General features: G+C 37.0%; 5 protein-coding genes and 1 long non-coding RNA gene across 8 annotated transcripts; 5 read left to right on the forward strand and 1 right to left on the reverse strand.

The window, feature by feature from the left end:
• Positions 1-75: 75 nt before the first annotated feature.
• On the forward strand, positions 76-3,314 carry LOC142522703 (uncharacterized). Of its 2 annotated transcripts, none has more exons than XM_075626241.1 (9): positions 76-293; positions 381-481; positions 588-683; positions 1,072-1,176; positions 1,299-1,403; positions 1,638-1,776; positions 2,100-2,224; positions 2,301-2,357; positions 2,888-3,314. In XM_075626241.1, the coding sequence occupies exons 1-9, from the start codon at positions 158-160 to the stop codon at positions 2,969-2,971; spliced, it is 948 nt and encodes a 315-aa protein (XP_075482356.1). In that variant the 5' UTR covers positions 76-157; the 3' UTR covers positions 2,972-3,314. The 2 variants fall into 2 exon arrangements, with proteins under 2 accessions (XP_075482356.1, XP_075482357.1); XM_075626242.1 differs by having other exon boundaries at positions 2,109-2,224.
• Positions 3,315-7,224: 3,910 nt separating this feature from the next.
• LOC142521624 (type I inositol polyphosphate 5-phosphatase 8-like) lies at positions 7,225-9,166 on the forward strand. 2 transcript variants are annotated; one of them, XM_075624730.1, is made up of 6 exons: positions 7,225-7,409; positions 7,533-7,643; positions 7,737-8,321; positions 8,424-8,687; positions 8,796-8,952; positions 9,017-9,166. In XM_075624730.1, exons 1-6 carry the CDS (start codon positions 7,378-7,380, stop codon positions 9,125-9,127), a joined length of 1,260 nt encoding a protein of 419 aa, XP_075480845.1. In that variant the 5' UTR covers positions 7,225-7,377; the 3' UTR covers positions 9,128-9,166. The 2 variants fall into 2 exon arrangements, with proteins under 2 accessions (XP_075480845.1, XP_075480846.1); XM_075624731.1 differs by having other exon boundaries at positions 9,020-9,166.
• An 887-nt stretch (positions 9,167-10,053) lies between these two features.
• LOC142521623 (alpha-mannosidase 2-like) lies at positions 10,054-14,570 on the forward strand. The gene is made up of 4 exons (XM_075624729.1): positions 10,054-10,694; positions 10,928-11,077; positions 11,240-11,272; positions 11,387-14,570. Exons 1-4 carry the CDS (start codon positions 10,155-10,157, stop codon positions 14,120-14,122), a joined length of 3,459 nt encoding a protein of 1,152 aa, XP_075480844.1. The 5' UTR covers positions 10,054-10,154; the 3' UTR covers positions 14,123-14,570.
• A 450-nt stretch (positions 14,571-15,020) lies between these two features.
• Positions 15,021-17,523, forward strand: LOC142522578 (protein NRT1/ PTR FAMILY 5.8-like). The gene is made up of 4 exons (XM_075626041.1): positions 15,021-15,413; positions 15,614-15,831; positions 16,126-16,616; positions 16,713-17,523. The coding sequence occupies exons 1-4, from the start codon at positions 15,344-15,346 to the stop codon at positions 17,515-17,517; spliced, it is 1,584 nt and encodes a 527-aa protein (XP_075482156.1). The 5' UTR covers positions 15,021-15,343; the 3' UTR covers positions 17,518-17,523.
• Positions 17,524-18,340: 817 nt separating this feature from the next.
• Positions 18,341-21,193, forward strand: LOC142522929 (ferredoxin-thioredoxin reductase catalytic chain, chloroplastic-like). The gene is made up of 6 exons (XM_075626525.1): positions 18,341-18,613; positions 18,697-18,809; positions 19,572-19,621; positions 19,749-19,820; positions 20,683-20,743; positions 20,945-21,193. The coding sequence occupies exons 1-6, from the start codon at positions 18,508-18,510 to the stop codon at positions 20,987-20,989; spliced, it is 447 nt and encodes a 148-aa protein (XP_075482640.1). The 5' UTR covers positions 18,341-18,507; the 3' UTR covers positions 20,990-21,193.
• On the reverse strand, positions 21,174-21,848 carry LOC142522930 (uncharacterized). Its single transcript, XR_012814550.1, has 2 exons — positions 21,785-21,848; positions 21,174-21,716 (listed from the first exon to the last, which is right to left on the reverse strand). It is a non-coding gene; the product is annotated as an uncharacterized LOC142522930 (long non-coding RNA).
• Between the last annotated feature and the right edge of the window lie 685 nt (positions 21,849-22,533).

The raw sequence follows: 22,533 nt of genomic DNA on the forward strand, positions 1-22,533 counted from the left end.
CGTATGAACAACGAATAGCAGGCCCGGTTTAACAAGAATGACCCACCAGATAATAAGCCCAGCAAGCATTATTCGTTCTCTCTTAATTTAATGTGGGCCCAACAAATAATCCAATTCCATTAGATCAGGCCAATTCCGGAGAACGAAGGGATTATCCATGGCGATTCCTTCATCTCATATAATTCCAGTTGCCGAAGCTAATTTGTTTTGCCCCAATTCTCCTCCACTCAGATTTCAATTCTCCCAAATCAGCAGCGCTCGCCGCCGTCCATTCATAATTACCTTATCTTACAGTAAGTTTCTGATTCTTATTCCTTGTCCCATTATATCAAGAATCTGTGCAACAATTATGAGCTGACTGTGTTTTGATGCTATACCAGAATCAAGGAGTGGAAACACTGTTGATATTGAGAAGAAGAGAGAGTTTCTTGAACAGTACGGACTTAATCCTGATGATTATTTGACCAAACAAACTTCGAAGGTTATTATTATTATTATTATTCCTCTTTTCATTCTTTGGCCAAGTGTTTTGAATTGTAAGTGTGTTTTGATTGTTTCCTTAATTTCTGTCATTTTTTAAAATTCAGATTAAGAGAAGGGAGCAAGGAAAAACAAGAAATGGAAAGGAAATATCTGTGGAGGAGGAGCCTAGGCCCTCCCGGGAGACTCACAAGTTGCTTCAGGTTCGGGATCTTTTTGCTGTTTAAAGTTTCGTGTTCATTATTATTTCTTTTAAAAATAAATAAAGACTTGAACGGTTTCAATTTTTTTCAAGTTTGGTTGTGGTAGGGAAAGAGCATATGGTGACATAAAGTTAAGCTTTGGCATTTCAAAGAGTATTTTAAAAAAAATAAAAAAGTAAACATAAACTTTGAAATTACCTGCTGGTTGACAATTTGAAAGAATAGAATAAATAGCAGTCTAGCCAAACATTAGCTTTGGATCCTAAATGAAAAGATCGAACATTTGTTTTATGTGGTGGTGAAATTTGAAAAATCAAATTAAGATATAAGAGAAACACCTGAAGTCGTCCGGGAAAAAGAGTCTCATATAGACCATGATGGTTTTCAGGTTCTTGGAGGAACAGCTCGTAGAAAAAAGTTGCTCTCACCAAAGGGTATAGATGTGCGGCCAATGATGGAAGTTGTAAAGGCAGCAGCTTTCAGTATATTGCAGGTAGTAGTCTTATGATTTTGAATGTTTTGTGTTTCATGGAAAGGGTTTCATTTTTTTACTTGTTTTCAATGAAACACAATGAGTTCTGATCAATTAGTACATTTAAACTGTTGGAATATTAGGCAGCTGGAGGCTCTCCTCAATATCTGAGGCCTGGACGATGGTTAGACTTGTATAGTGGTACCGGATCTGTTGGGATTGAAGCTATGAGCAGAGGTTGCTCTGAGGTTCGTTTTCACTTATGATGGAGCTTTTGTTTGATTTTTTTCTTGAAGCTAATAAAATGATAATAAAGCATTGGAGTTGAATGTAATTCTTTTTGTTGACTGATTTAACCATTAAGCTTGAAAGATTTCAGAGTACTAACCAAGCCAGTTCACTTGGGACTCTTTTTTGCTATGTCTATTTGCCTTGATTAGGGCTTGTCTGTCTTAAATTAATGGTTTATTTGTGATTTATAGGTGCACTTCGTGGAAATGGATCCTTGGGTTATCTCGAATGTTCTCCGACCAAATTTAGAATCAACTGATTTTATTGACGTATCAGTCATTCATACTGTCTGCGTAGAAACCTTTTTTGGAAATGCAGAACGATTTGTAGGTGGATATGTTCTTTCCTTGGTCTCTCTTATGTAATTGAGCTGGATGTGAGATTGTGTTCCAGCTTCTAGATTTGTAATAGAGGAAAAATACCCAGAAAAAAAAACGAGACAATTTTTCTATTATTGAGTGTGATGCTAAAATGTTAAATCATGATTTGAATATCAGCTATCACAACAGGGGGCTCTCTAATTCCCCCGTTTCCTTCTCATTCTGATTGTTTCTTAGTTGGAATTTTTCAGATTGTATGTTAATAATTTATTTTTTAGACTTTTATTATGGAACACACTTTTTGTGTAGAGTTTTCACGAATTTGATGTGTAGTAAATGCAGGTAAAGATGGAGTCTTTGATTACATTAGCGTTACTCCTCCGTATATGCTTGTTGATTATTCAGTCTTGATGGATCAGATTTCTCAATCATCTATAGTTGGAGAGAATACCTTCATCGTAAGTTGGGTTAATTTTGTTTTATAGGACTTTTTTTCCCTACAATCTTTCTTTATTTATGTACCAACATTTCCAGGTGGTTGAGTATCCTTTGAGAACCGACATGTTGGATTCATGTGGGCACTTGGTAAAGGTAAATATGGCCACTTTGTTAAAGTATGTCACATGTTTCATTAGATTCGATATTAAGTGTATTTCCTTTCCCGTGTTGTATTTAGGAGGTAAACAAATCAAATATTGTTCAATTTTTTGAGGTGAAGTTCGAATTTTTCTGGACTACTTGAAACTCAAAAAATGTACTTTTCTGGACTAGAATTAGGCTCGAATTAGAGTTCAAATTCAAGCTTGCTGATTCCGTTGAACTTAATTGTTCGGCTCTATTAACTAGAAGCTCAAATTATTGAAATAATTTTAAAACAAATATTAAAGTTTGTGAGTGGTTCACAAGCTATCAATAAAATAATTTGGAATCGATTTTGGTCGAAAATAAGTTTTACGAATGTTGAGGTCCGATAATAACAAGCAACGCAAGCTAGATCATTGTTTTGTTTCCATATGTTTGTCATGCAGAGCTACTCATGTTTCGGCCCTTTGTATGTGAAGCTTCATTTGTGTGTATATTTTTCTTCTTAATGTAAACCATTTGGTTGTTAAAAAACGCAGATAGCTGATCGGAGGTTTGGAAGAACACATTTGGCCATATATGGCCCAACATGGGCACAAAAGAAGAGCAAGCCCCGCTCATGACTACCATTGTAAGAACGATTGGCAAGAATCGAAATGGTTACATGGTTGAATTTGATCTTGCTTGATGGTGGCGATGTAATCTATTTCGGATCTGTGATCAGACTATGCTGCTTTGGATTGTTTCTAGGGTAAACCCGCCAATGACCGCAGCCCATAACTTGTGTGTGCAATCAATTGATCGCCCCTTTGTGTCTACTGACGACTATTTGGCCTCATGGGTTGCAGGTGATCTATCGGTTTATGTCTTTTCTAGAAAAAAATAATAATTTCAATACTCCTAGGATGTATAACAAATTTGATTGGCTGCATATAGGAAAAACTTGTCGGTTCTTTGTTTGAGTCACTACTGATTGTTGCGTCTTTTATATTTCAGATAGCCAAATTACGTTCTCATAAAAAAAAATCCATCACCCCCCGTTAAGCCCCGAAGAGTGAAATGCGGTTTGGTTTGTGATCGTGATGCTAAACAATAGTTGCATCTGTGTGCATAAATTCACGTCTCACCCACCAAAAGTCAAGTTAAATGTTCTGAGCAAAAAACATTCGCTCTTGAGTATTTGGAATTTGGACCCACCCCACCCAACCCAAAATAGTACCTACGTGGTTTGGCTTTCCAAGAATACTTTAATGTTCCAACCTTTTAATAATTGAGAACTTCATGCCAAGGGAATATACGTCTATCCAAATCAAGTACTATGGTATCTTTTATGCATAGAGAGAATTTTTGGTGTTATGTATGAGAAGAGAGTGAGAAATAAATAATAAATGTGATAAAACAAATATAAAATGAGTTGGAACAATGTATAAAAATGAATAATATGTTTTTAGCTTGCATGTTTCCCCAGAACATGTGTAGTAGAAATAAGATGTTTTTTGGGCCTTAAATAATTTTAATTTTTTTGAATAAATTAAATAATTTTGATTTTTAATTCACATTAAATCTTTAGTCTGACTTCAGTTTAGGGGCCAAAGTGAGTGAAAAAAAATCTACAGCTCAAAGACTATATTCTAATTTGTGCACATTTTTTCCAAACAAAAAAATATGTACCAAGGAAAATTACTCAAGAATTTGCTAGCATATGTAAATGTTGATACGAGGTGGTGCACGCCTCAAACCAAGGCAGATACTTTCGGGAATGTTTCTTTGTCCCTTGCTAAAACTCCGCCTTCTCACTCAGGAATCTCAATGACATCAGCATCCTAAATTTAAGATGAAAAATGATAAATGGTTTAGCCAATTACACTCCTCTTGGTGCTCGGTAGAAGGTTCTACCAATGCTTGAGTGTAGCCTCACCCTAGTATCAACACAACAAATCTGATTCCAATCTAAAAACATTATTTGCTGAAGGATCTTTAGAAAAGGGAGCTTAAAGTAACAAAAATGTTGGAAGTTTAAGATATCACCCTTTTATATTTTCAGATAACCGATTGCATTCTCATACAAAATCCTGCTAGATTCCACTACCCATTTGGCCCCGAAGAGTGAAATGTTTCACCCACCAAGTTAAAAGCATGCGCTTTGGGTCCTATCCAAAACAGTACCTGCATTGTTGGCTTTCTAAAGTTCCAACCTTTTGATAATTGAAAACTTCATGCCAAGGGAATATATGTCTATCTATCTCATGCACTATGTGCGTATCTTATATATATACATAGAATGTGTGTTTTTCAAAATACTCTTATTCAAGTTTCATATACTGATAAGATATAGAGTTGAAGCGTGCATTTTGTCAACATTTTATCTGTCTTCAGTTTTTCTCCGAAGATGTGTTTGTTAGAAATATGATGCTTTTTTCAGTCCAGCTACTGCGACTTCTGTTTAGCAGCAAAGCGATAATGTAAAAAAGCTACCAATCAATAAGAATATATTCAAATCTTTGCACATTTTTTCAAAGAAAAAAAATTACTTGTGAATTTGCTAGCACGCATGTCTTAATGTTGGCAATCTCTTTAACATGATATGAGGCAGTGCACGCCTCAAACCAAGGCAAACACTTGAAATCTCATGACGATAATGTTTCTTTGTCACTTGTCAAATACTCATACCTCTGCCCCATCGCATAATCATTACAAAGGATGCCGACTCATTCTCATTTGTCCCCCACTAAGTGACTAAATTGGACGACAACAAAATTTCATGCCTATCTATAAAAGCCCCAAAACGTTGACACTTTCCAAACAGGCAATTTTCTAACTAAGAAGAGTAGCCTCTGTGAGTGTTTTAATGGAGGGGGGATAAAAGAAAAGAAGATCACTTGACAGCCGTTTGGTTTGCGGCCGGAACAGCTGCATCAATGGCCTGCATCGAACGTGCGATCGTTTCCCTCTTTACACACTGGCGAGTGTGGGTGTTTCTCGGGTTAAACCTCTTACTCCTTGCCATTCTATTCACTTCTAAATCCGAACCTCAATATGATCAAAATGGCATCTCTAATACGAAACTCAATGGGAAGAAGAGAAGGCAACAATGCCAATCACTTGACAATGGGCACGTAAAGTTGCCCGAGAACGAAGACAATGTGGAGGCCAAGATGAAGATTGCAGAACCCGAAGGAATACAAGAAACTCAATATCAGCTCACGAAGGAGGAATTGAACCAGAGAGTTGAGGCCTTTATTGCTATGTTTAGGCAGCATCTATTGTTTGATGCCATGGAAAAGACTTGTGGGCGACAAGTGAGTATCGGTCAAAGACAAATATATCAAGTAAATCCTACTCGATGTACATCTTTTTCAAACAATGATCATTGTAATATTGACATGCAAAAGAATTTTCATGTTTAGGTGTTGGAGGTGTCCTATTATTTAGCTTTGTTTCTTCTTCTTTTTTTTTTTCCTTCTAGTGTGTAGATGTGAATCAGTGTAATAATAAGCCTAATAATAAACCAACACGATGAATTTGTCCAACACAAAGTAAATCATTAATTGCTTTGTTTATTCATGATGACTTAACTCTTGGTTCAGGGCTAAAGTAGTTCCACCCATTTTAAATCTTCTTGAACGCAATGGTGTTTTCTATCTCTATCAGGAGTGTGACCAGTATGTGTTTAATCCAACCCTTGGAGGTGCATTAATGATACACCTGATGATGGTATGGATTCACCTGTATTCTAAGTAAGACGAGCAACAAAAAAACTCAGAAATGGGCATTATCCAAGATCAACAAAATAAAATATCATTGCTAAAGCTACGCAAGTTAAAAAACAATTTCATTTCATAGTTTGAGGACACGAATTGACCCAATGTAGAGGCTTTCCATGCTGAAGGTAAATTACGATTTTTTATTCACCAATTCTGATGCACATTCATAGCCTTAATTCCGCATAGACCAACCTATTTTTTTTTTTTTAATGAAGACATAGTTACATGAGAAATTATTCGAACAAAATAGTATTAAACTTTGTCTTAGCTATTAATGTTCCTCATGATTCTATATATACAAAAAAAAAAGAAAAAAGAAAAGAAAAGAAAAAATCAAAAGTGATAGAACACAAAAGAGAGGTCCAAATCACATTTTCCCACTCGCCAATGTCAGGGGAAATATATGGCATGGTGTCCACGTTGTCCGAGAAAATGTTTTGTACTAATTATCATAACTCAGCTCTAATTGCTCATTATTATACATTCTTAAATAAATCCCAATGTGATCTTTAACTCCCCGTTCGTATTTCGTATGGAACAAAACATATCATCAACCGTAGGCAGTAAACGTCGTTAATTTTTGAATCCCCGGCCCAGTTAGATATTACACACGCAAAGCATAATTCCTTAATCGTCGGACAGACGAGTTGGGAGGCCCTAGAATTTCAAGATTCTCTCAATTATATATTCTGTCCACCAACCCAGAAAAAAAGATTAGTGGAAGAATATTACCGGAAAGACTGGGTTTCTTCATATATATAAAACAAAATATGTCTGACGTGTCCGCGTTTGAATAAATGTAAAAATACTTTGTAGACAAGTACGTGATAAGGACCACTAATAATCAACTCATGATGGGAACCATGTGAGGTTCTAAGTTTGATTTCACCTAAGTTTCATCAAATTTGCCACATTTGACCTCTCTCTCGTTATTACCGTTTCCGCTTTGAGTTAGTCGAAGCTTTTTCTTCTTGTTCTTTCTTGGGCGATCAACACGTTATCTTGGATGTAAATGCACAACTTTGAAGACCTTTTTTCAGTTCAATGGAAAGAAAGCGTTACAAATCGATAACAAGAAGGTTTCCACGGTGCTTTTTCAGGAAGAGAAAAGGAGACGATCCGTCTCAATTGAACCAAATTTCAGGCATTATGCTTCACCAGAAACTAGCTAGTGTCACTCGTTATGTACCTTTGTTGATTTTGAATGTATTGTTACTGCAGATGGCTGTGAAGAAGACGATGATTTCTCATCTGAGTCACCGGAGATGAATCCATCCACCGGGACCAATGAGTTGAGGTGAGTTTTTTTAACTGCAACGCGACATAAAACGTGGGTTACTTTTCATGTTGAATGCGTTAGTTATTTATTTATTTATTTTTTGGTCTTGAACAAATCTGTTATTGTTAATTATGCTTTCAGGGTCTTTGTGGGTACTTGGAATGTGGCGGGAAGGTCTCCCGTGGGTAGCTTGGCCGTGGATTTGGAAGAATGGTTGAATCTAAGAGATGAAGCTGATGTCTATGTTCTTGGGTATAATATATACGTAAAATTCACGACTTTGGGCTTGCAAGACTTAATTTCTATGATCTTTTCCCCTTAACAATTTTCTTTTTAAAACTGCAGGTTTCAAGAAATCGTACCTTTAAAGGCTGCAACGGTAATTGGAGCAGAAGACCCAACGGAAGCAATGAACTGGAATCTACTGATCGGAAAAAAGCTGAATGACAAATACGGATATCCGTGGTTGACGCCCATGATACATCCCGTCACCAATGAGAATGATCAGTGCGGTGTATTTGTAGATCCAGAAACTCCGGATTCAACAAAGGATCAGCACAAAATTCAGTTTGAGCAACAAAATCAACGTGGTAGGTACAAATTATTGGCAAGCAAGAAGATGGTTGGTGTTTTTATTAGTGTGTGGATGAGAAAGGAATTGGTGAAGAGGTATGATGTATCGGGCGTGAAAGTTTGTTCGGTGGCTTGCGGTATAATGGGTTATTTGGGAAACAAAGGATCGGTTTCTGTGAGTGTGTCGATTGGGGAAACTAGTTTTTGCTTCATAGCTGCACATTTAGCTTCTGGGGAGAAGAAAGGCGATGAAGGAAGAAGGAATTTCCAAGTGTCGGAGATTTTTAAGAGAACCTCATTCCCACGGCTTCAAGAGGATAGAGATAAACTTCATCCACTAACCATCTTAGGACACGAGTACGTTGGAACTTTGAGAAAATATTTTTCATTTGCAAATACATATGGAAATATTAGTGTAGTAAAGAAAAGTGAATCACATGGGTTTTTGTTGTTGAGCAGTCATATCTTCTGGTTCGGAGATCTCAACTATAGATTATACCTAGAGGACAATTTAGCGAGGCAGCTGATCAAACATCAAGATTGGAGATCATTGCAAAAATTTGATCAGTTGCAGAGGGAACTTGAACATGGCGGTGTTTTCCAGGGTTGGAAAGAGGGTAACATCGAATTTGCCCCCACTTACAAGTACTCTTCCTACAACTGCAACAGGTATTCAGGTGGAATTCCAAGTAGAGCGGGAGAAAAGCAAAGAACTCCAGCATGGTATATTACATCCCATCAAATTTTCTGTATGTTGGATGAATTCCAACCAATAGGACAGAAATATCTAAATCTTGGCTAAAGATAGTTTCTGACGATTCTCAATTTCAGGTGCGATAGGATTCTATGGTATGGCGAAGGAGTGAGGCAGCTTTCCTATTTTCGCAGCGAAAGCAAGTTTTCTGATCATCGCCCTGTTTCAGCTCTTTTCTCTACAAAGATTGAAGTAAAATCTGACAACATAAGTTGGCCTGCATCCGGAACAAATGTAAGTCTCCTTGTACAAGAAAATCCTTTTGGGGAAGTTCTAATTTCGTCATGCAAACTTGCAGCAGGTGGATGAAATTGCTAGGGAGGAAGCCACAACCACATTGTTGTCATTGATTTTGAAGGATGAGAGAGCTTCACCAACACATATGCTGACTTGTATATCTGATAGATGAGAAAAAAAAGCCAACTGCCCCAGGTAGTTGTGTATACTTTAAGATGGGGGAAAAAAAAAAAAGGAATTCCCTTTTATCTAATGCCAGGTATTAAGATAGGAAAGGAGAAAATTCAAAATTTTGAGAAGTGTACAATATGATGTTTAATTTGTTGGTACATAGTTATAGGGGAACCTCGGGGTGTTTGTACATGTAATATGTTCCCTAGAATCAGGTGATGACCAATTAAGTTAGATGGCATTGCTTACATGGTCGATGTCTAAGTACTCACCCGTAGCCTTGAAACCACTTTCATTGCTAGATTTCTGAAAGTGTATCAAGTATTCAAACAGTGAAGTGGTTAGCGTATCGCCATTCCGGTAGGAGGGATGTAATGAATAAATCTTTGCGTAACCATTCAAACGATACATATCTATCTATCTTACTTTTATTTTATTTTATTTTTGAAGTTAATCATGACAATACACCAATTACAATCCTTTGACTTGGGGTCAGTCCTCTGTAATTTAAATTTCCGCCGCCGAAAATGATTTTAATTTGTTGGACTTCTACTTCATAATAGTTCCTTGTGTGCCAAATTTATATTTTTAGGAACAATTTAGCAAGCATAACGTAAATAGATTGAATATTTATGCAAATAATTATATAAGTATTATATCTGAGTGGATTTTTTCACATCTTGGTCGAATTTTTCCTTATTTAGGTCGATTTTTATATTTGGGTTGAGTTTTCATATTTTGTTCGAGTTTGAGTCGATTTTTTCATGTTTGAGTCGAATTTTTTATATTGAGTCAAGTTTTTCACATTGTCTCTAGTTTTTACATTTGAATTGATGTTTTTATATTTGGGTCGAGTTTTACAGATTTTATATCGAGTTTGGTGTCTATATGGATTTGAGGTGGAGTTTTTTTTATTATTAATTTAAATTGATTTTCGAGTTTGAACTTAATTCTCTCTGAATTACCTGATTTCCCACACAAGAATTTCCCACACAAGAACCACCTGATAAGAATCTATCTCCACCGGAATGCCATTTTCTTCCCGCCGCGGGGCCGGCGGTTGGCCACAAACCTCCTATCTCCCAACCACCAAATCCGCCAACAAGCAATCTCGCAAGCCGCGAAAGCGTGCCGCCGCCGCCTTTCGTGACTTCATCCTCTCCAATTTCTTCACGATCAGCCTCTGTTTCACGTTCCTCTTCTTCATCTTCATTCTCTTCCGCTTCACCGCTGCCCCCAAACCTCTCCTACTCCCTCCCCGGGGCCGACCTTCGCGTTCCCGCAAGCCTGTTGTCCCTAAGTCTTCAAACGACAGCCTTCTCCCAGCTGCTGTAGACATTACTACCAAAGGGCTTTACGATAAGATCCAGTTCTCAGATGAGGATGGCGGCCCGTGGAAACAGGGGTGGCACGTGGGTTACAAAGGGAACGAGTGGGATGAGGAGAAACTGAAGGTGTTCGTAGTTCCGCATTCGCATAATGATCCAGGATGGAAGCTTACTGTTGAGGAGTATTATGATCGGCAGTCGAGGCATATTCTTGATACCGTCGTGGAAACGCTTTCTAAGGTTTAGCATCAAATGGACCTCAGTTTTTCGATTGATTTTGTTTATATATCTCGTATTTTTGCCGTTGTTCATGTTTGGCTGTTTACGTCTCATATTTGAAGATCTGTAACAAGATGCACATGGTTTGAGATCATACTTGACTGAGGTTTTTAAGTATGATTTGGGTGGGGTTTTGGCTAAAAATGAGTTTGGAATGTTTGAATTCAAATGGTCCAAGTTTTTTGAATCTGTAGGATAGTAGACGAAAGTTTATATGGGAAGAGATGTCGTACTTGGAGAGATGGTGGAGGGATGCTTCAGAGATCAAACGAGAATCATTCGTCAATTTAGTAAGGAACAGGCAGCTGGAAATCGTTGGTGGTGGATGGGTGATGAATGACGAGGTAAATCTTCTCCTTTTTATTGGCTCAACATAGATTAAACTGCAGGCTTTGTCACATAATCATTTGTAACTTGAGATTCATTGAAATGGTCATGCTTTTAAATATTTACATAGAACAATGAGCCTAATCTTACTGATTGCTTGTTCGTTCTCTTTTCTGCAGGCTAATTCTCATTATTTTGCTATCATAGAACAGGTGATGTTCATTATAGTTTATGTTGAGACTAAACTTATCATTTGATAAAACTCTAGTTTATTGCTTATCCACTCCTTTAATAAATATAATTCAAATTTACACTCTATGCCTCAGATAACAGAGGGAAATATGTGGTTGAATGAAACTGTTGGAGTTTTTCCTAGAAATTCTTGGTCAATTGACCCATTCGGATATTCACCCACCATGGCATATCTTCTCCGCCGCATGGGTTTTGAGAACATGCTGATACAGAGAACACATTATGAGTTGAAGAAGGAGTTAGCGTGGCATGAGAATTTGGAGTATGTGTGGCGGCAGAGCTGGGATTCGGAGGAAACAACTGATATTTTTGTTCACATGATGCCTTTCTATTCTTATGACATCCCACATACTTGTGGATCCGAGCCCGCTATTTGTTGCCAATTTGACTTTGCTCGAATGCCTGGTTTCGTTTACGAGCCTTGTCCTTGGGGAGAAAATCCTGTTGAGACAAATCACGAAAATGTGAAGGAGAGAGCAGTTAAATTATTGGATCAATATCGAAAAAAATCGACACTTTACCGAACTAATACCCTTCTCGTTCCTCTTGGTGACGATTTCCGCTACATAAGCATCAATGAAGCAGAAGCCCAATTCAGGAATTATCAATTGTTATTCGACTACATCAATTCTGATCCAAGCTTGAACGCTGAAGCTAAATTTGGCACTCTGGATGAATATTTCCAAACAATGAGAGACGAAGCTGCCAGAATAGATTATTCACGTAACAACGAAATTGGCTCTGGTGAGATTCGGGGCTTTCCTTCTCTATCGGGTGATTTCTTTACTTATGCTGATAGAAATCAAGATTACTGGAGTGGCTATTACGTCTCCCGGCCTTTTTTCAAGGCTGTTGACCGTGTTTTGGAGCATACACTTCGAGGTTCTGAAATTATGTTGTCATTTCTCTTTGGATACTGCCAGAGAGTTCAGTGTGAGAAGTTACCCACTGGGTTTTCACACAAGTTAACAGCTGCTAGACGGAATCTAGCTTTGTTTCAGCATCATGATGGTGTGACTGGAACAGCTAAGGATCACGTGGTTGAGGACTATGGGTCACGAATGCATATGTCTTTACAAGATTTACATATTTTCATGTCCAAGGCTATTGAAGTTCTGCTTGGAATTCATCATGAAAGAAGTGATCAGAACCTGGCACTATTTGAACCGGCACAAATAAGATCTAAATACGACGTTCAACCAGTGCTGCGAACCATTACTGTTCATGAAGGAACTCTGCACACCGTGGTCATTTTTAATCCTCTTGAGCAAATGAGGAACGAGGTGGTCATGGTGGTTGTTGATAGGCCAGATGTGACGATATTGGATACAAACTGGACATGTATCAAGGGTCAGGTCTCTCCTGAAATTCAACATCATAAAAGCAAAATATTTACTGGAAGGCATCGTGTTTACTGGAAAGCTTCTGTTCCTGCTATGGGTTTGCAGACTTATTATATTGCTAACAGTTTTGTTCAATGTGAGAAGGCCAAACTGGCAACTCTGAGAATTTCTAGTCCGTCAAACCAGTTATCTTGCCCCACTCCATACACTTGTGCTAATCTAGGAAGTAACACAGTTGAAATTGGAAATTGGCACCAGACACTAACCTTTGATGTAAATCTTGGTCTGCTGCAGAGAATCAAAGGTAATGACGGACACTCGACTGTTTTTGGTGAGGAAATAAGCATGTACTCCAGCACTGAGAGTGGAGCATACCTATTCAAACCAAACGGCGAAGCCGAGCCTATCACCAGAACTGGCGGACAAATTATTGTATCAGAGGGCCTTTTGGTGCATGAAGTTTACTCTTATCCGAAGACAGCAACAGAAAATTCCCCAATTTCCCATTGCACCCGAATATATAATGGTAAAAACACCATTCAAGAATTTGTCATTGAGAAAGAGTATCATGTTGAGCTTCTGGGGCCTGAGTTTAATGATAGAGAACTAATTGCTAGATACAAGACTGACGTAGATAACAGGAGAGTCTTTTACTCAGATCTGAATGGCTTCCAAACGATCCGAAGGGAAACTTACGACAAGATACCCTTGCAGGGAAATTACTATCCCATGCCCTCTCTTGCATTTATGCAAGAATCAAGTGGAAAACGTTTCTCGGTTCATACTAAGCAGTCTTTGGGAGTGGCAAGCTTAAAAAATGGATGGTTGGAGATCATGCTCGATCGAAGACTCGTGAGAGATGATGGACGTGGTCTTGGCCAAGGAGTTATGGATAACCGTCCCATGAACATAGTTTTCCACATCCTCGTGGAATCCAATGTTTCGTCTCCTTCAGTCGCCATTTTGGATTATCCACTTAGCCCATCTCTACTCTCTCATCTAATGGGTGCTCATTTGAACTATCCTTTGCACATATTTGTTGCTAAAAAACCTGAGGAAATATCTGTACAGCCGCCTCCTAGATCCTTTTCACCTCTAGCAACTCCATTGCCCTGTGATTTGCATATAGTGAACTTTAAGGTCCCTCGGCCTTTGAAATACTCTCAGCAGCCATTTGAGGAACCCAAATTTGTGCTCATCTTACATCGACGACACTGGGATTCTGCTTACTGTCGGAAAGACAGGTTGCTATGTTCGATTATGTGTGATGAACCAATCAATCTGTTCAAAATGTTTGAAGGGCTTACAGTAACAAATGCAAGAGCTACATCTATAAATCTTTTGCACGACGATACTGATACTCTTGGCTATACCGAGCATTTCGGAGGTGGTTCTCAGGAAGGAGACATCCTCATCTCTCCCATGGAAATACAGGCTTACAAGCTGCAGTTTAAGTCTCGTGGATAAGACAGTTTGATTCTTGGCTTTTTTTTTCTTGTCATGTGCGATGGATGAATTAACAAAATTGGGAATTTCGACTATGGTAGGTTGTGACTTCGAGGTAGAGTTTCTTGGAAGATAATGGGAGAACTTTTTCAGGTGCAACGCTGTTGGGTTCGTCGATACAGACTTGAATTGAAACAATGGGAACTGATGCCATGGAAGGAAAGTAGCTCAGGAGATTTGAGTTCACAATGGAATGTAGAGCATAAGAAACGAGAAATTGTTGATCAATACATCAATTTTTGTATCAGAGAAGCGACAAGTGAGAAGGCAACTGAAGTGGGCTTTTGGAGTTTGACTTGTATTAGATAGATGTAAACCCAAGTTCGGCCCAAATATAAATGGGATGCCTAGACTGTATTTCACTATTTGTGCTTAGGTGAATAGTTAAAACATATATATTTTTTTAAAAAAAGTAATCATTACATAAGTGTCAATTCTCTCAAGATTATGATCAGACCAACTACGTAAATATTATTTCTTTCCCAGCATAATGGAGCTAGCTGGGGTCAAACAAAAATCCAATTGTGATTTCCAAGTCACGTAACCACAACAAATATATCGTGAAAAGTGACGTGCATAAGCAAAATGTACATTCCGTAAATGGAAGTAGAATACATTAATGTATTCATATCAATGATATACATCGGTTGCATCTTTTATTGTAGAGAAGAAGCTTCCTTCGATTGATGAAGTTACTTTAAGTTGCCTATCTTACATTGAATTTTTTTTTTGTACAAAATAAAATATTTCCCATTTTGTGGAGTTTCTTGAACAACTAATTATAGTGATAAAAAAAAATTCCACGATAAAAATAATGGTAATTGTTAGTGGTGGTGGAAAGGAGTGGCCCTATCCTTGCTAAACCTCCTCCTCCTCCTCCTCCTTCTTCTTCTTCTTCTTCTTCTCTCTATATAATCTTGTTTCTAACATTAATCGAAAATGTACTTCCATGCATACACGGGAATAAATAAATTTAATCTTTCTAATTATGGAATAAGAAATTTTTTCTCGCATAAGTTAATGTTCAACGTACGTAGTTGGCACTCATATCTGATATCTCAATAAAATATTTAAACTTTTTTTTTTTTAATTAGTGGTTTGTCCAGTGTACCATTAATCGACCAAAAGGTGATCCAATTCATTTTTGTGTTTTGTTTTCCAATTTGAGTGAATTCATAAATAATGCATGTTTCAGCCCACAAATTAAAGCAATCACCAATGGCACTCGGCAAACCATGCATACTCCTCATAGGTAATTAGCTCTCAATTTATTATTATTTGTTGTCGGTTTATTTATTTTGCTGTTGATTTCGTCTTGTAACATGGTTTTTAAGGACGGGTTCTTTTTTTCTTTTTTCTTTTTTTTTTTTTCAGTTTCAAGAATGTGTGTTATCTTTATTTGGTTTTCCCTGTTTGTTGAGTTTCGTTTTGAAAGTTGAAACATGGCAACAGTGATAGCTGGAATGGAGAGATTTGCATTCAAAGGGGTGGCTTCGAATTTGGTGTCCTATCTCACGGATGTTATGGAAATGAGCAATTCGTCGGCCGCAAAATATGTGAATAGTTGGGTTGGATTTACGTGGATGCTTCCGCTGTTGGTGGCGACACTGGCCGATTCCTACTGTGACAGATACTCCACAATTTTAGCTTCTTCGGTTCTCTATGCTGCGGTTAGTGCAGTATTAATTAATTACTCATTTCGTCGTGTTCTTGTCAAGCTTTGTCTCATTTCGTCGTGTTCTTATCTTTCCTCTGTTTTAAATTATGGAGTTTTAGTTCCGCTAAAATATATTCGATTCTAGATTAATTTTATTTATAGAAATTTACCAAATTTAATCTCGATAATTCAATTTGAATCGATGATTTTAAATTTCCAAATCATGATGACTGTAGATCATATTATGATTTTGTTTTCCTCTTACGCATATAACCAACACAATAATTAAGTGTTAAATGTTTCTTAGGGGCTTGTGGCATTAACATGGCCTTGGATTTATTCAGACAAACCAGGCTCGGCTTCATCCCTATCCTTGTCTCTTTATATGATTTCACTTGGACAAGGGGGCTATAACCCTTCCCTGCAAGCTTTCGGAGCAGAGCATAATGAAGATGAGTTACCTTGTACTAATGACAACGATCAGAATTCAGACAAGAAGAGTGTGTTTTTCCAATGGTGGTATTTTGGAGTTTGCTGTGGTAGCCTACTAGGCGTCGCAGTTATGTCTTACATCCAAGACACGTTTGGTTGGGGACTTGGATTCTCTATTCCTACTCTTGCTATGATGATTTCCATTCTCATGTTTCTTTGCAGCAACCGGTTTTATATGCATAAGCACGGTAGGATCATGGATGGGAAGTTCGAAGACATTGTCGTTGGAGCTAAAGCTCTTTTCTCAAAGATGATCCGTTATGGGAGGTGTTTGCCTAGTAAAGAGTACGCTTTGGTCGAGTTAGAGTAAGCAATTTTATGTATCATTTTAAAACTTTTCTTGCTTCTTTTTCTAGGATTCGCTGATGATAAAGTACTAATGAGTAGATTTTGTGTTCTTAGACTTCAAGGTGAAGAACTCTGTAATCAACACTCCGATCAAGAAATTCAGGGCTTTATGAAAAAACCAGATGAAAGCATGCAATTACTTGAAGCTGTGAAGATCGTTCTGCGACTGCTGCCAGTTTGGTTAATGCTTCTAATGTTTGCTGTAATTTTCCAACAACCGGCGACTTTTTTCACCAAACAGGGCATGGCAATGAAGAGAAACATCGGAACCCAATTCAAGATTCCTCCTGCTGCCCTGCAGAGTGCAATAACCGTGGCTATAATACTTCTGATGCCATTGTATGACACATGCTTCATCCCTCTAGTACGTGCATTGACGAGAAACGAAAAGGGGATCACCATATTCCAGAGAATGGGAATCGGGATGTTTTTGTCGGTTGTGGCAATGGTAGTTGCTGCTGTCACTGAGAAGAAGAGACTGGAGGCCAGTAAAAACAGGGGAACAGAGTCCAAAGATTTGCAATTTAGCATCTTTTGGCTGCTTCCTCAGTATATATTGTTGGGGATATCAGATATATTCACTGTTGTTGGGATGCAAGAGTTTTTCTATTGTGAGGTTCCTGCAAGAATGAGAACTGTGGGTATGGCTCTGAATACAAGTGTTTTCGGGGTGGGAAGTTTCTTGAGTGCACTTGTTATATCTGTAATTGAGCATTTGACAACTTCTGGGGATGGGAAAAATAGCTGGTTTTCTGATGATATGGACGAAGCTCGGTTGGATTATTACTACTGGTTCTTGGCACTGTCGAGTGCTACAAGTTTACTAAGTTTTGTGATTTTTTGTAAATTTTTCAGATAATGAAATGAAATTTTTACCAAGTGAATTTTATAGTAACATCTCCTAATGACGGGAATGCTGTTCAATATGCCCCCCCAAAAAAAAAAAAAAAAAAAAAAAAAAAAAAAAAAAAAAAAAAAAAAAAAAACTGCCGAAAAGAAAAAGAATTGCCACAGAAATGCAGACTTGGAAAAAGAGAGAAATCACAAACTAAACACCAATAAGAGCAAGGAGAGACAGTTCAATTTACACAACTCCAAAATCTCACTCAAACAATCATGTTTAATGTTCCACGAGTATTCTTCTTTTCAAAAACGAAATGCAAAAAGACACATGCAAGTATAAATCTCAATACCAACTTTAACATTGAATCAACTGTAAATGAATTTGAATTCCTTCCTTGAATTACATTTTCTTTTACTTTTGAGCTCTTTCGGTAATTTTATAAATTATAAAAGCCGAGCTGAACCATAATAATATTGAAATATAAAAATGTCTTTCCTTAAATTTAATACAAGAATTGCAATTTTGTGACGTTATTTTTGGTATTTGTTCTATATATAAAATCCATTGTTCTAAAAAAACGAAATCAAACGCCAAATGTGATGAAAAAGTTATGGTTGACTTGATTGCATTAAGTGTCATTAAACACGATTAAATTTGATTTATTTAAAATTAAAACATTCTCAATTTACATCAACTAAAAACTCTATCAAAAAAAAAAAGGTATTCTCAATTGCTTTCAATTATGTATTTAAAATCCGTTTATTTCATAAAAGCCTTGTCTTAGTGGGCTGATAATGGGCTATTTAAATGGGCCTAGTGCAAGCCTATTTATTGTCCGCCGATATTGTGGAACGAGTGGCGCTCAGTCGTTCATCACCACCAATTTGTTCTCAACGGAAAACGATAAAATAAGAAATCTCGTAAGAATTTATTTAGTACCATTTGATCGATTTTCAGTGGTTACTCGGAGAACGACAAATCGTCAAGGACGAAGAAATTTTCACCATGAAAGCTCTTCAAGCTTCCACCTCTTACAGTGTCGGCTTTGGCGTTTCATCTGTCGATTCTCTCTCAATCCCGTCGCGTCACCGGCACGTTATGTCCGCGAAAGGTAATCTTATGCGTGTCGATTTTCAATCTAATTCTGGATTTTTTTTATTTTTATTGTTTCACCTGGTTTGGAATAATTGTTAGTGGAGCCAACGGAGAAATCAGTTGAAGTTATGAGGAAATTTTCGGAGCAGTATGCTCGGAAGTCTGGAACTTACTTTTGTGTGGACAAGAGCGTCACCTCTGTTGTCATCAAGGTATTCATTTCATTCCAATGATTATTTTCAAGCTAGTTTCTGTTGAAATGCCAAAAATCCTTGCGAATGGTCTCGTCGAAATCTTTTTTTCATGTTATTCAATCTAGATGACGAATTAGTTGCGTGATTAGGAGATTCTTGTTCGATAATTCACATGAAATGAATATCCAATTTAATGCTATTGATATTACCAGTAGAACAAAAATAAATAAATAAATAAAATTGCCTTGTTCGGATTATCTTTGCTTATCAACCTATGTTATCTGCGATTTGAATTTGAAATGCAATCAACATCGCATTAATAATATCCTTAGAGGAGTATTGTTGTTGTCACAATTTGTGGATTCCCCGTGGCATTTGTGTGACATGGCAGCACAATTATATTATCCTAGGACAAATATGTTTTGAACTTTGAAGTTATAAATCTGATCTCTATTTCGTAACACAACTAAAAATTAAGTCACAAAATTAATGTGTCGGATCTTATGGTGGATTGTTTATATCTTGTATTGAGGAAAGAAATGGTTAGTCATCCCAACTTTTTTCGACTTTCAAGTGTTCAACTTCAATGCCCGACAATTATAAGGTTGTCTGTACTGAGTAAGAACCTTCGAAATCTTGATATCCTGTTGTTGGATAAGTTGTCCAGGAAACAAAATTAGTGATATCATAGTAAAGAATCTGGATCGCAAGTTTTTTTTGATAATCTTGTTGTGGATAATTTATTTGCACTAAATTTGGAGACCCGATGAACATTTACAGGGTTTGGCGGAACACAAAGATACATTGGGTGCACCTCTCTGCCCCTGTAGGTAGATATATGTCGCAGAAATTTTTTTGAAACAAAGCTTACAAGTATTCTCTTTTTTTATTCCAAATGATATTTAAATTTGTAGCAAATCGGTGTCTATATGATTTAGATATATCACTTTATTTTAGGCACTATGATGATAAAGCTGCTGAGGCACAGCAAGGTTTTTGGAACTGTCCTTGTGTTCCTATGAGAGAAAGGTAACGCAGTTTTCTTATTTTTTGGCTAATGGGAGGATCAAGTTTTGACCTTTTAATGCAGATGGGTTGCTTAATTTCAAACTTCGGAAAGTGTGCCTTAATTTTTGTTATCTGCAATTCTACTCTTCATCCAACTTGGGGTTACCAGGATTTTAATTTGAATTTGTTGCTGATTGTATATAATCATTTCTTCCCAAGGCCGTGGCAGTTGTATGTATTGTTCTAAAAAGCACGATTAAGCAGGATTAAACGTAAACCATGAACAAAACACAACAATTTGGCGAAAAGTGTGAACTAAGCCGCCAAAGCCATGGCTAACCGACAAATCTCGATGCTTCGTCGAGTTTCACTTTTTTAGAACCATGGTTGTATGCTAACCATCTCTGGTTGTACTGGTGAATTCCTGGTTATAAAGAACTTTTACTCGTTAACCGGAACTGAATTTGTTAATTGTTTGTTGTTTTCTATCATTTCTATGCAACAAGAAGTTTGGTGCTTTTTCTGGCACTCGATTTTATATTCCATCAAGGAGGTTGCATTCCCAATTCAAGCTCTTACCTTTCAACTGACTATGGGCAATATGCCTCCTCTCTTCTTTCATATTTTCCTTAATTTCCACCTTGAGTTTAGCAAAGTAAACACATTCATATTGTCACCGACCTTTTGGCGGAAAGTTAAATTTCATGTGTTAAGGTGTATGGCCAGTTAAATTTTATGCAATAATCAGTTTGATTTGTTCAAAACAGTGTTCATATCAAGTGTTTGATCTCTTTGGAATGATGTTGGCCGTTGATGATCATCATTAGAGGCTTTAATTTTGTTGTCTTTTGTATCATAACCTATTGCAATATCTTCCCGGCAGGAAGGAGTGCCACTGCATGCTTTTTCTCATTCCTGAAAATGATTTTGCGGGCCAGGAGCAGGTTTGAACTTTCTTTCGATTTTTTTGCGACATTGACACATTGTAAAATTTGAAATTTCATCACTTGTTACAACATTAAGTTTGCCTACTTCGTGTCTTTCAATAGAGTGAATAAAAACCTCTAATTCGGTAATATTGTGTGTGCATGGACTTCAGAGTTCATCACCGCCTTCTTACACCGTAATTACCTTGTGCTATGCAGGCCATTTCGCTGGAGGAGATCAAAGAAACAACGGCAAATATGTGAACGTTTAGGCTCGTAACACTTGTTTGTATTGGAACAACAGTCTGTAAATCATCTCTGAAAAGAAATGCGTGTTTTTTTGCTGTTTTTTTTCTTTGAACTCTACTCTTGTTGTATGACCGTTTTGAGTTGGTCTTATTGAGGGAATTCTGTGCAACACTTGGCATGATGCATCTTCCACTAATAAGAACCTATAATTGATGATTATGATCATAGCATCGAAGTTTCAGACAGACTACAATCCAGTTACATATTAATTATTATCTGACCTATTTTTTCAAGAATGATATAAAATTGTTACACTGTCCGCCCAACATAATTGTTGGCACTTGGACTGAATGATCAACATGCATGAATGGCTGGTGGCGCGATCGGAGCAGTAACGCTGTTCCTGCAATCCTTCCCATTCCTTGTAACCAAAGCCTCCAAAAATTTGTTATTACCTGCCGCATCGGTGAAGGCAATCGAAGGTTTCCAAACCTGTGCCTCAAGCAAACCTTGATGCGGCAAATTTTGCACGATGATGTATTGGAGAACGTCAGATGTTCTTTACACCTCCGAACAGGGTACGTTGTTTTTTTCTTCGTCTTTGGATCGCAGTCTCGAAGTGCTTCGTGCTTCTGTAGGATTTTCTTCTCCTCTTCTTCGTCATGTCCGGTAGTCTCAATCGCAAGAGAGCAAATTTCGCATACCACCACCGATTTGTTGATCGGTGTTCTAAGCAAAATACCTGCACATAACGGAAATATTAATAAAAATTTCGGACCAGTGTGGATTGAAAAGGGGGATGATTTTTACCTTGTGACAGGAGTTACAAGAGAAGTGGAGAAAATCGAGTTGATGGCAGTCTGCGTGTTGGCAACAGAGCCGTATACGTGGTTCACAAGGCCTGAGGCGATATGTTAAAAAAAATCTTGTTGTGATAAATAACCATAAAATTTAGTTTGAAAATTAAAAATAATCAAACAATAGATATAAGTAAAATATAATTTACGAATTATATATTTATCTCTTTGCGATTTTTTTTCTTCGTGCGCCACAACATCAATATGGCTCTAATGTAATGTAGTATCATATGAACAATTATATTAGAAAAAGATTGAAATTGGCAAACATTGTACTGTATGTTACTATAATTGAAATTTGTCAACATAAACTATCAAAATAACAAAATGATAAATATAATGAACCAATATTGTAAAAATATATAATTTGTTTTAAATAATGAATATAAGATTTTATTCAAGAAAACGGAAAATAAATATATGTAAAATAAATAAGTATTACAATTTTTTTTGTTTTATTTTTTGAAATGAGTCCAATTACATAAATTCAAAAAAAGAGGCCAAATAATCGATAAGTAAAGTATAAAATTTTAACACATGAGTTGACACGAGATAAAATAATAAATATATTAGACAAACATTATCATTTTATGCATACAAAATTTTTAAAAATTTAATTAATGAGTTGTTTGAGCTCTACATAATTTGATTAAATCCTCGATAAGCACAATCATCATATTTTCAATGCGTTAATGTTCAATT

The sequence above is a fragment of the Primulina tabacum genome, chromosome 13 (genome assembly GCF_025594145.1).
Source record: "Primulina tabacum isolate GXHZ01 chromosome 13, ASM2559414v2, whole genome shotgun sequence".
Taxonomy (NCBI): Eukaryota; Viridiplantae; Streptophyta; class Magnoliopsida; order Lamiales; family Gesneriaceae; genus Primulina; species Primulina tabacum.

Bases quoted from the DNA above. Each gene is read 5' to 3' on its own strand.
- LOC142522703 (XM_075626241.1), top strand. From the start codon at position 158: ATGGCGATTCCTTCATCTCATATAATTCCAGTTGCCGAAGCTAATTTG. The intron at 1,177-1,298 runs GTAGTAGTCTTA...TTGGAATATTAG, and splicing joins CAGCTTTCAGTATATTGCAG to GCAGCTGGAGGCTCTCCTCA. The intron at 1,404-1,637 runs GTTCGTTTTCAC...TGTGATTTATAG, and splicing joins TGAGCAGAGGTTGCTCTGAG to GTGCACTTCGTGGAAATGGA.
- LOC142521624 (XM_075624730.1), top strand. From the start codon at position 7,378: ATGAATCCATCCACCGGGACCAATGAGTTGAG. The intron at 7,410-7,532 runs GTGAGTTTTTTT...TTATGCTTTCAG, and splicing joins ACCGGGACCAATGAGTTGAG to GGTCTTTGTGGGTACTTGGA. The intron at 8,322-8,423 runs GTACGTTGGAAC...GTTGTTGAGCAG, and splicing joins CTAACCATCTTAGGACACGA to TCATATCTTCTGGTTCGGAG.
- LOC142521623 (XM_075624729.1), top strand. From the start codon at position 10,155: ATGCCATTTTCTTCCCGCCGCGGGGCCGGCGGTTGGCCACAAACCTCC. The intron at 11,078-11,239 runs GTAAATCTTCTC...TCTTTTCTGCAG, and splicing joins GATGGGTGATGAATGACGAG to GCTAATTCTCATTATTTTGC. The intron at 11,273-11,386 runs GTGATGTTCATT...TCTATGCCTCAG, and splicing joins ATTTTGCTATCATAGAACAG to ATAACAGAGGGAAATATGTG.
- LOC142522578 (XM_075626041.1), top strand. From the start codon at position 15,344: ATGCATGTTTCAGCCCACAAATTAAAGCAATCACCAATGGCACTCGGC. The intron at 15,414-15,613 runs GTAATTAGCTCT...ACATGGCAACAG, and splicing joins ACCATGCATACTCCTCATAG to TGATAGCTGGAATGGAGAGA. The intron at 15,832-16,125 runs GTTAGTGCAGTA...AATGTTTCTTAG, and splicing joins CTTCGGTTCTCTATGCTGCG to GGGCTTGTGGCATTAACATG.
- LOC142522929 (XM_075626525.1), top strand. From the start codon at position 18,508: ATGAAAGCTCTTCAAGCTTCCACCTCTTACAGTGTCGGCTTTGGCGTT. The intron at 19,622-19,748 runs GTAGATATATGT...ACTTTATTTTAG, and splicing joins GCACCTCTCTGCCCCTGTAG to GCACTATGATGATAAAGCTG. The intron at 19,821-20,682 runs GTAACGCAGTTT...TCTTCCCGGCAG, and splicing joins TGTGTTCCTATGAGAGAAAG to GAAGGAGTGCCACTGCATGC.